General features: G+C 43.3%; 1 protein-coding gene across 1 annotated transcript; it reads right to left on the minus strand.

Annotated features, from left to right (window-relative positions):
• Positions 1 to 138: 138 nt before the first annotated feature.
• FAM210B (family with sequence similarity 210 member B) lies at positions 139 to 7,323 on the minus strand. Its single transcript, XM_074888347.1, has 3 exons — positions 7,139 to 7,323; positions 3,752 to 3,924; positions 139 to 2,291 (listed from the first exon to the last, which is right to left on the minus strand). Exons 1-3 carry the CDS (start codon positions 7,289 to 7,291, stop codon positions 2,075 to 2,077), a joined length of 543 nt encoding a protein of 180 aa, XP_074744448.1. The 5' UTR covers positions 7,292 to 7,323; the 3' UTR covers positions 139 to 2,074.
• Positions 7,324 to 12,393: the final 5,070 nt, after the last annotated feature.

The raw sequence follows: 12,393 nt of genomic DNA on the forward strand, positions 1-12,393 counted from the left end.
GTCTGGAAAGTATTGTTACCAAATGGGATATGTAAGAGGGACTAATCTTAGCATTGGGTGGTATAAGATGTTATTCCCTAAAATGTAGCAACAAAACATACAAGCCAACTATTCTCCAATAAAACACTTCAAGCAAACTAAGAGAAAGCAATTTATTGTATTTTCATTATAAGACTTTAAGACTGTCTTTACTATTTTACAAACCATTTTAAAAATGATCCTTTTACAAACTGAGGGTTCTAGAATTCAAAATATATTCTCAAATTAATTTAAGATATACTTTGCAAAAAACCTTCATTTAGCAAGTTGCCAGTAGTTTATACAACCATATTTACCTTAATAGGTTATCTGAATTCTGGTTGTAGTTTAAATGAAACTTTCTTTACAGCAAGAAAATATCTAGTTAGTGCTGGTGATTTTTTAATAACTTTTAGGTGCATTTGCTTTAAATGATTCCTGCTTTACAGAAAGACTTTTTTTGAAAGTTTGAATATTCCTTTTCTGCTAACTTTAAGATAAAACAGTATCAGAAATGACTGATTAAATGAAGAAAACAAGGCTGCCTTGTGACTATTCTGGAATTCTTTTATTCTCTGTGGTAACAGAACACTACTCTGAACTGATATGAAGAGAGAGGGCATGTAGGGTTGAGTTGGAGTTCATAGGTTGCTCGTAACAAAACTACTTGTTCTCTCCCACATCCTAACCCCATGATTCCTTCCTCTTAATTCACTAAAATTTAGCAAAAAACCCCATGATCACCAGGGTAACTTCCTGCTATACATATTCCTGTATGAACAGATCTGTGTCAGAGCCACCTTGGGGTAAGACAGTGTAAAAAGAGCAGCCCTGGAAGGAAGAACAGGGCCAGAAGACTGACAGATCTGGCTCAAGCTATCTCACAGAAGTACAGTCCTAAAACCCAGGTTTACCACAGAATGTTACAGACTACCTAGTTTTAGGATCCAGTCTTTAGGTTAACTGAAAAGCAGTATGTGAATTTATGGATGTGCAACTACATTCTAATAGGAATAGTGTCCAACTAAAGCCATGAAAAGCACCTCTAATTGGTACATTCAGCAGTCTGCCAGACAAAAGCACAGAATTGCCCTTGAGAAGCTATGAATTGTGGTGTCTGGACTTCAGGTGCAGATTTGACTTTCATCCACAGCAGCAGAAAACTGCTAGGGTTAGTTTTCAGATAAAAAAATGTTTCCAGTACAAAGCCAGATCTCAATACATGAAAAATGCACAGATACCTTGCCTCTGACTTTATGATCTTTGGAATATGTTCACACAGGAGGTAATTCTGGTTACACTGATTTCAGTAGACTCAGGATTCCTTCTGAGTCTATAGGTATAAAAAAAAATATTTTAAAAAAGGACTTTAAGGCCAGTTCCTAACCTATAAATAAAGCACACTTTCAGACAATAAAATCTTGAAACATGGAAGCACCACAAAGGAGCTGTAGTTTCAGAACAGTGCATCACCTATTCTGGCTAAAACAATTATCACTGTGCAATAATTAAGCATGGGGTACTCCCACTTAAGTTAGTTCAGCATGTGTGTTGTACTGGAAGACTGGGGTCATAATATATGCCTTCTATAACAAAACCCCCACCCACCTACCCCCTAGATTCCAATATATACAGTTACCAAAAGAACTATTCACATAGTAGGATATTGTTTATTCCACAGACTATTAGGAAGAGAATCTTACTCTGTTTCTCAGCTACACAGTAATAAACTGATGCTGCCACTTTATTTCAACAAGAAAAGAATTCAAGCCCAAAAAGCTAGATTATAAAGACCCAGAACTGTGTGTTCTAAAGAGCATTTATATTACCACTTGCAGTGGAAACCAGATACCATTTCAACAGGTCTTTCTAAAGAGGTGGCAAAAGGGAAAGAAGGGCAGCACTTTTCACAGTGTAACATTTACCTGAAAGAGCAAGAAATACAAGAGGAGGTCAGCATTAACATGAATCCAAATAAGTCTTTTAAAGAAATTTATCAATCTGAAAATCTACATGGATATAGAGCATTTAAGAAACAGTAAAAACCAGTAAGGAATCATGGATTTGAGGCAGGAGGTTTGAAGACACCAATCTTCCGGCAGTATCGGACAATAAATGGCACAGAAACTATAGTAATGCTGATTCGTACTGGAGCAAACAATTTGTGAATAGCATATGCCAGCACAAATGTGCTTGTACCAGCAGCCATTTTAGATTGCAACGATGATTCACTGAAACCAAGTTTGAAGAGAACTGCAGTCATATCGACACCACTGGAGAAAAAGAAAACAAAGATTTCTGTAGTTTATTTTAAGGTTGCACACTAAAAAATATAAAGTGTTATTTTTTTCAGGGAATTTAACATGGCACACTTCCAACTCTGGAATTTATGTTCAAATTGGATGTTGTTAAATAATAAGAACAATTATTTATTTCAGCAGTAACAGCTTAAGTTACTTCTGTAGCACAACACATGCAGTATTTTCAGATGCACATTTTTTTTTCTTAAATTGATAAGTTCCCTGTGAAGTCAAATACGTTCTTAAGTTTTACAACTGCACAGCTGCAGCATGTGCATGGAGAATACTCAGCCCCATGCTCAACCTTCAGAGATTAAATAATCTGTATCTCTACTTCTGAATTTTTAAAAAGTTAGAAATTTATGAATTTGTGTTGGAAATTCATCTTCACAAAATTTACAATACAGCATATTCTGTGTCCTGATAAATTTTATCATCTAAATATAGACCAACCAAACCAAATAACTGAACCTATTGTTAGGCTTAGTGTTCTAACAGAGGAGTACAAAGCTGTTAAAATGACAAGTATCTAAAATCTAGCAAGTGAAGGAAGTATTATGGATTTCAAACAAGCGTTATCTACTAAATCCATTAATATTTTAGTTCTCTATAGACATAGCAGCTTTCATCAAGGTTCTTACGTTTGCAGTACTTTTCCAAAAGAAGTTGTTACTGTAACTTTCCCCCCTTCACTTGCCAGTATCTGGTAACTGGCAGTTAAATCATACCCGAAGGAAAAAGTTTTCACGGTCACTCTGTGCCACAACATAGTAAACAAGAGAAATCAGGCATTCACATATTCCCACTGAAGTCAAGACTAAGTGGCAGGGAATGTTTTGAGAAACAACATGTTTCCCTGTCACCTCAGCTGAAATACCTCATGCTCAACAGACATACTTAGAACTGATGCATTCCCACCAGAAGCCACATACAGAATTTCCCGCCCGACTCCTATATGGTTATCTAATATTTTATTTTTCAATCTAATCCTGTTTCAGTGGCTGTTGCCTTCTGCAGTTAAACTGCAGAAACCGAGTTCAACAACCAGAAAAATAAGTTTATCTCTAGGCTCCAGCTCTTCTGTATGGCTCTATCTCTACAGACCATACTACTGTTTGAGAACAAAAGATATCTCTGCAGAACAAAAATAAATTCTCTTATCTGGTTAGTTACTCTGGTGCAGTCTCTACTCTACTCTGTTTTGACCTGCCCACCGTGGATTGTGAACCTATGCAAAAAAGACCATTTTCTCTCACGCCTGATGGGAGATTAGACCTATTTATGGATCCATCTATACTCAAAATTCAGGAGATTACTGTGTCTAGATAAAACAGGCAGAGTACATGTCTCCTTCCAGAAATAAGCACAATGGCAAGATATTTTTCTTGGATAAAACATTACCTAGAGGCTACAGACAACTGTACAAACCTCACCTTGACACAGCCAGGTAGAAGATTCCTAGAGATACTAATGAAATTCCAACATGGAATGAAACCCCTATAGCACCATATTCTTTAAAAACTTGTTTCAGCTGCTGGGATTTGTGGAGTTTCTTGTTTTCACCACTGGAATCTGTGGCTGCCTTTTCAGGGGATCCACCTGCATCCTAAAAAGAAAACAATTAGAAGTATTTATTAGGATTAAGCACAATATCATAGTCCAGTCAGTGGAACCGATCTGAAATAATGAAGGAAGTGGCTTGCATACAGTGCTGTTCAGAATGCTTAGGGAAGACAGTAACCACTTGCTCTTTCACATCGGGAGAGCAGATGCCTGTGGCAGAGCCCATGCAAGCTCCCTTTTCCCATCTATTCATATCAAAGGGCTGCATCAAGCTTGGTGCAAGTTCTTACACAATGCAAGTTTCATAATTAAGAGGAGTTATTACAGTCCCAGTCTTCCCTTTGATCCAAATGTGTGCTAAGGCACACCCACACAGCTGCCTGAGAGACGAGACTGAGGTGCCAAAGAGGTCTTTGCTTACATCCACTGCTCAGCTTTACACACTGAATTCTTGCCACACAGCTTTCTGTTCAGGGGCTAAGCAGCTGGTGGCACTGGAAGCTGACACGATACTACACTGATGCTGGCTTACAAACAACTTACTGATAGAAGAGGACCAACATTTAAGTTCCTATAAATCACGCTTTGTAGATCAGCTGAAAAAAAGGAAGAACCAGGGAACTGCTACCGTTGACAGCAACAATCAATACTGTTGCCATGGTGTAGACAATAGCTACACAGACACACCAGCGGCGGTGTAAATAGCCTAACTTCACTGAAAATTTTCATCACAGCAAAACTTATTGACAGCTGTTTATCTGGGTAAATTTAAAGTGCAGAACTTCATACTAAAATATACCCCAAAGCAATCTGATAGTGCAATGCAGGCAAAGAAGGGCATATATGCTGCTAGTAATAAGACAGCCTTTGGATACCTCCTCATGCTTGCCATAGAAGAAATACTCACTTGGAGAAAGAAAACGTCTCCACAAAGACCTCAGAATTTTTCCTCTAGTTAGCAAGCAGGTGTCAGGAAAGATTAGAAGACTCCTTTCTTTTCAGCTGAATTCAGCAGCAGTTGTGACAATATGACAGCTAGACTAAAGGCCACTGCTGCCCACAGGACAGGTACAGCTACTGAGTGCCTGGCACCACTTTGTCCTACTGTGGATTGGTTTCAAGGTATGCAAATTAGAAGAAAAATACTTTTGATTAATCCTTGGACATGGCGAGATTGTAAATTAGGATACAAGACAGGCTCTTCTTACAACACTCACAGTAGGATGCACTTGTTTTAATCAGTGATTTTAATTATACCAACCATCCCCCCCCAAACCCAAAAAACTATGCCCCTGTTTTTCTCTTTTTTAATTGTTATTTGTGTTATTTTGTATTTCATTTTGACAGGAAATCACATTTATCCATAAATATATACTTAGGGAATTGTATAGCTCAACTTATTCTGATTCTTGTATTTTTAAAACTTTCAAACATAATGGATGTTAGGGTTTTTTTCTGCTCATGAGCCAAAGCAATATTTGAATAGAATCTGAAACTTGACCTAGAAAGAAAAATGCCCAGTAGAAGAAATTTTTTATTGCTTAAAAACCAAGCAGTTTTAATATTTGAAGGTAAATAAGAAAAAAAGAGATCATATATATTTTTTAGGCACGCTCATTAAGCAAAAGAATGGATTCTTAATTAGATAATCTAATTACTTTCAGTCACCAGAAGTCATTAGATTCCATTCATGGCTGTATTACATGGCTGCTACTTCACCATGTTTCAAGAACTCATTCTCTTACTCTTCAGTTTTATTATAGGAAAAGGGGGGTCAGGGTGGAGGAGGGAAGAATGCTGTTTTATCTCTCAGTCTGTAAAATTGAAATACCGAGGTATTGAATGGAACTAGCTGAATAAACTGAACAAAATAGTCTCATAATACCTTCTGCCAAAAGCTATCCTAACAATTCAATCAACATCACATGCTTAGTCAAGAATACTCATTTATTCAACAGTGTGATTTTCTTAAAAGCCAAGCATGGTTTGAATAGTATTTTAAGATTTAATAGCTTACAGTGAATTTTTCATCCAAACAAAGATGATCATTATCTATTTAAGGAGCCAAACATGAAGATTTTCGTCAGACAGCTGTCATGAAAACAGGAGCTGACAGTCTATAGAGATACATAAGCCTCAGAGGAACTCTGGGTCTTACAGCCACGCTTGCAAGACAGATCATAAGGACTGAAAAATAGTTTGTTCCTATCGTCCAAGTACATTTCAATTCACTCATGCTCTCAGGCTTACACGCCAGGAAATTTCTGAATGGTATTGATGCAAGATGTTGAAGAAGTACCACTTCAACAGATGTTATTTGGAATACCCAGCGTGGTCATGTCCTGAATAACGCACAATTGTGTGAAACAAGGTACCCATTTTCCACATAATTCTGCTACAGTATTTCTGCTAAAAAGCCAATTTTATTCACATCATTTGGGCAAAGATTCAGCTTCTGGATGAACTAAGGTATGAAAACAAATCTGAGACATCATGTTTTGTGATGAGGCTGCAGAAATTAACCTGAAAAATAAGCTGTAGAAATTAAACTGTAAATGAAGCTTTGTATGGAAAGCTCACATTCACAATCTTGGCACAAACAGGTGTTAAGCCCGTCTCCTACAAAAACCCAGCATAAACATGATTTAATCATCTAATGCAGTGTAAAAAAGTTGCGTGTGAGGCCTTCATTTGCCAATTCAAATTTAAAAACAGAACAATGCATGAATGAATTGAATGATTTTTTTCTCCCCATCTCCAAAAAAGTCAGCTGAACGGTGGAAGCCCAGTGCAGCACGTTATTAGCCGTGGTATTTTGCACGTTGGTATTTTCTGTCTCGGCTAACGAGAGGCGCAGCCAGGCACGGGCCGTCTCTGCAGGGCTGCCCCCCCCGTGCCGGCCACTGCCAGGGGCTGGAGCCCACGGCACCGCCACCAGGAACACCCGGGCTTCTCGGGGTCTGCGTGAATTACTGAAAACTTTTTTTGTTCTTCATGACTCCCCTGAAGTGCTCAAACCCTGCAGTCCCCAGGGCAAACATACACACAGCCGGCCAGCTGAACCCCTAATCTTAAAGACACCCCCAAAAGCTGGAAAACACTCCCAGGTCAGGCCAAGTTGGGGTTTAACCAGAGCTGCGATCCGCTCCCCACCAAGACCCCCCCCCCTCCAGAGGCGGGCCCTGAGGCCGCGCTGCCCCCCTCCCGCAGCGCCTCACGGGGGGGCTCCCACACGCCCCCCCGCCCCGCGCACATACGTTGGCGGAGCTGCCGGCGGCGGATCGCAGCGTTCCCGGAGGCAGCGGCGGGCTGAGGCCAGCCCAGGCGAGGCGGGGAGCGCAGCCCACGGCGCGGGGGACCGGGGCGAGCGGGCCCGGCCGCAGCGGGCCCAGCCGCACCAGGCGGAACATCCCAGCGGCGCAGCCCCGGCTCCGCGCGCCGGGCGGGGCGGGCGGCCAGGCCCGACGAGCCGAGCACCCGCCTCCTCCTTAAAGGGGCAGCGGCCCCGGGGGCGCCGGGCGGGGCGGGCGGTGCCGGGCGGGAGGGCGGCGCCGGGTGCTGCTGCCGCTGAGGGGGAGCGAGCGCTGCGCGCTTTTAGGCTGAGGGGAGAAAGGCGCGGAGGGCGGCGTGTTGCCGCCGTGGTCGATTCTTCGCACCTCGTCTGCTGCTCTTTCCTCCTCAGGGGGAGGGCTCTTCACACCGTTCCCCTGCCCCAGCGTGGGTCCTTCCTACAGCAGCCAGTCCTCCCTGAACTTCTCCAGTGTGAGTCCTTCCCACGGGGCTGCAGCTCTTCACGAACTGCCCCAGCGTGGGTCCCTCCCACGGGTGCAGCCCTTCAGGCACAGACTGCTCCAGCGTGGGTCCCCCGCGGGGTCACGAGTGCTGCCAGCAAACCTGCTCCCGCGTGGGCTCCTCTCTCCACGGACCCACAGCTCCTGCTAGGAGCCTGCTCCAGCGCGGGCTTCCCACAGGTCGCAGCCTCCTTCGGGCACCCCGCTGCTCCAGCGTGGGGTCCCCCCCGGGCTGCAGGTGCGTCTCTGCTCTATCATGGGGCTCCATGGGTGCAGGACACAGCTGCCTCCCCGCGGGCTGCACCAGGGGCTGGGGGGGAATCTCTGCTCTGGAGCCTGGCGCAGCACGTCCCTCCTTCTGCACTGACCTGGGTGTCTGCAGGGCTGTTTCTCTCACATATTCTCACTCCTCTCTCTGGCTGCAATTTCCGTGGCACAGGTTTTATTTTACCCCTTCTTAAATATCACGGAGATGCTACCACTGTCTCTGATTGGGTTGGCCTGGGCCAGCAGCAGGTTTGTCTTGGAGCCACCTGGCATTGGCTCCATCAGACATAGGGGAGGCTTGTAGCAGCTTCTCACAGAAGCCCCCCCTGTAGCCCCTGGCTAACAAAACTTTGCCACGCAAACCCAATACAGGTGTGCTCCCAAAGTCTGCAAAGTTAAAATGGAGAGGTGGTTAAAGTGTCATCGCAGGTTCAGTTAGGGTGCATGGGCTCACAGGACAGGTGGTTTATGTCATTACTGACTTTATCTTGAAGAGCTCCAGTAATTTGCCAAGACTTCATGGTGCAGGGCAGAGTGCAAACACAGAGCTTTTCCAGTCCCAAAGGGTTCACAGCATCTCTGAGACAAGAAGCCTTCCAACAAACACTGAGGTCTTGCATTTATCATCTCGTTTCTATATTAAAACCACAACAGAAAAAGTAGGAATTAAAAATACCATTGAAGTGCAACATCCCCGTGGGAGAATTGTAGATGTTGTGGGGGGGATATTCCTGGCAGGTGAATCCCAGTGCCCTGGGGAGCTCTATTTCAGCCAGTAGGGCTTTGGTTGGTAGGAAAGATTTGTCTGTATTGGTTCATTTTCAGGAACAGGGCATAACTGTGGTGATTTCCAGACCTTTTGTGGTGTTTCAACAATTTGATGCTAATGCTCCTGAACATAGTTTAATATCTGCAAGTTGACCACTCTCCTGCACAATGCCAAGGCTTTTCATAATTGCAGTCACTGCAGTTTTCTGAAGTGGTGGCTTCTTGCCATCACAGACAAGGCTGCTCACTGAGGGGGCAAGGGTAAATATTGCATAACTATATTAATGTACTGAAACAATGCATCTGAACGCTAAGCTCCAGCAATAAAATGCTTCTCTTTTCCTAGTTGCTAAGCCTTCCCTCTTCAGAGATATTGTTGGTTTTGCAGTGATGTAAGCATACAGGGCTGAGTACAATAGGACAACTGTGTCAGATAAATAGGAGGTTTTCCCTCCAGAAGAGCTTGCAGTTTAGGAGCACAAGCTGGAACTGCACAGGACAACAGTGAATGGTACAATGTTGAAACGGCATGGTGGGTGGCTCTTGTTAAGTGCAATGCACCACAGAACAGATGGGTTTCGAGGAGTATCTTGGAGGAAGAAAGGGAGAGAGCTTTGCATGCATTAAAATAGAGTCTGTTCTGGGCATAATAAACAGCACTGCCAATTCTAGGGTGTTACACTTCCTTTAGTTCTTGCTTCATAAATCTACTCTCTCTCTGTATGCTTTGTAGAAGAATAGTTTCTGAGAACACAATTTCACTTATTTATTATGTTCAAGTATTTATTATATTTACTGTTCCAAAGCAGTTTGTTAATGTGTTCTCTGTGACTATTTATACACCAGCACCAGCTGAGTAGACAGATGATATTAACATGGCAGTGCTCTAATTGTAGCACACTACAATTTTGTAGATTTTTTTCTGAATTATTAAAAATCCCAGGAGTTAATTCTGGTCTCAGTAAAGGAGATGTCAGTCAAGTTCCACTGGCATGGACCACCACTGGGCTCTGCACACATACACAGGACACTTCTCTGTGTTTGTCTGGCAGACCCCTTTAGAGCCACTGCGTGGTAGAGAACACAGAGCTGCTCCCCTGTGGCATATGTGTTATGCCGCTGCTGGACATCTAGAAATCCTGGGCAAGTGCAGAGGAGAGCAGGAGGTCAGTTAATGAGGCATAAAAGCATTAGGACTGGCAGTTTTATATGTACAGTCTGACTGTCTGCTGTCTCCAAAATCTCAGTTGGAGATTTTGCTTAGAAGCAGGAAGGAATAATATGATAAACATCAAATGATATATGCTCATTGAAAAGCAAGCAAACACCTGGGCTTAAGATACCTTAATGTGAAAATAGTTTACAAGTGCAGGGAAAAAGACATTAGCTCCATCCTGCTCACTTTAACTAAGACAAAGGTACAATTTTCAAAGACAGCTCAAGAAAATGCTTCTGCACAGACACACATTTGTGTTATCCTGGATATGCAGGTCCCTCTGTAATATGTACAATGTTTATTCCTTGCATGCCACTATATCTTCCATTTGCAAGTCCCAGCAAGTTGTTATTTACTGCCTGAAATCTTCAGGCATTGCCAGTACATCTAGAATCTTACCTATAAACCTGGAAGTACAAGTAGTCCTGATGGTACAGCTGAAAGGGAATTTGACGAGTAAGAAATTAAAGGGAAGACCGATGAGCTTGAGAATTCACTTGCAATTCAAAGAATTGTTTAGGTTGGAAAAGACCGTTAAGATCATTGAGTCCAACCATTAACCTAACACTACTAACTCCACCACTAAACCATATTCCTAAGCACCACATCTACAGGTCATTTAAATAGCACCAGGTGGGGACTCAACCACTCCCCTGAGCAGCCTGTTCCAATGCTTGATAACCCTTTTGGTGAAGAAATGTTTCCTAATATCCAGTCTTAACCTCCCCTGGCACAACTCGAGGCCATTTCCTCTTGTCCTATCACTTATTACTTGGCAGAAGAGACCGACCCCCACCTCGCTACAACCTCCTTTCAGGTAGTTGTAGAGAGCGATGAGGTCTCCCCTCAGCCTCCTCCAGACTAAACAACCCTGGTCCCCTCAGCTGCTCCTCACAGGACTTGTGCTCTAGACCCTTCCCCAGCTTTGTTGCCCTTTTTGGCCACACTCAGTGTCTTTCTTGTAGTGAGGGGCCCAGAACAGAACACAGTATTTGAGATACAGCCCCACCAGTGCTGAGTACAGGGGGACGATCACTGCCTAGTCCTGCTGGCCACACTATTTCTGATACAAGCCAGGATGCTGTTGGCCTTCTTGGCCACCTGGGCACACTGCTGGCTCATATTCAGCCGGCTGCTGACCAACACCCCCAGCTCCTTTTCCACCAGGCAGCTTTCCTGCCACTCTTCCCCAAGCCTGTAGCATTTTATGGGGTTGTTGTGACTCACATGTAGGACCTGACATTCAGCCTTGTTGAACCTCATACAATTAGCCTTGGCCCATCACTCCAGCCTGTCCAGATCCCTCTGCAGAGCCTCCCTACCCTCAAGCAGATCAACACTCTGGCCCAACTTGGTGTCATCTGCAAACTTACTGAGGTTGCATTCGATCTTCTCCTCCAGATCATTGATAAAGATATTAAACAGAACTGGCCCCAGTACTGAGCCCTGGGGAACACCACTTGTGACTGGCTGCCAACTGGATTTAACTCCGTTCACCACAATTCTTTGGGCTCAGCCATCAGCCAGTTTTTTACCCAGCCAAGAGTACACCCGTCCAAGCCATGAGCAACCAGTTTCTCCAGGAGAATGCTGTGGGAAATGGTGTTAAAGGCTTTACTAAAGTCCAGGTAAACAACATGTACAGCCTTTCCCGCATCCACTAAGTGGGTCATCTTGCTGTAGAAGATCAGGTTAGTCAAGCAGGACCTGCCTTTCATAAACACATGCTGACTGGGCTTGATTGCCTGGTTGTCCTGTGCGTGCCACATGATGGCACTCAAGATGATCTGCTCCATAACCTTCCCCGGCACCAAGGTCAGACTGACAGGCCTGTAGTTCCCCAGATCCTCCTTCTGGCCCTTCTTGTAATGGGCATCACATTTGCTGACCTAATTTGTGGGGCGAGTGGGAGAACAAGACTTTAGGCCTAACAAGGTACTGCCTTGAACTTGTATTTACTAGCTGTTAACATGCTAGATCCCATGGGAGGACGTGACATTGCATCCACCAGACTGGGCACAATAGCAGTGCAATGTGAAGGAGAGATTCACTTTTTGGTTACTGAATTTCTCTGTTACATTTGTACAGTGATTTTATCTTTCATGTAAATAGACATGATTGCTAGTGTTAGTGAGCAGAACTGACTAGTAATTTTCATTTTTCTAAAATTAACTCAAATTGTCCTATTGGTCTTTGATAATTCAAATATCAGTCTTTATAATATGTCCATTTTTCAAGCAATACTTTAATACTTTATCTTATATAAATGTACTTCTTTCTCTGTCATTCATTTTCTCACAAGCGCTCAGGTATCGAAATGTTTTGGTATCTATACTAAATATAAGATAAACTGAAGAAATGGGTGCTACAAAATGCTAAAATATTTACAGATCTCAAAAGTGTGTTCAGCAATCCTGAAACAAGAGCACAGTGTGTTGAGATGTGAACCCCAAATCGAGATGGCTTAGGG

This window comes from Strix uralensis, chromosome 18 (assembly GCF_047716275.1).
Source record: "Strix uralensis isolate ZFMK-TIS-50842 chromosome 18, bStrUra1, whole genome shotgun sequence".
NCBI classification, from domain to species: Eukaryota; Metazoa; Chordata; class Aves; order Strigiformes; family Strigidae; genus Strix; species Strix uralensis.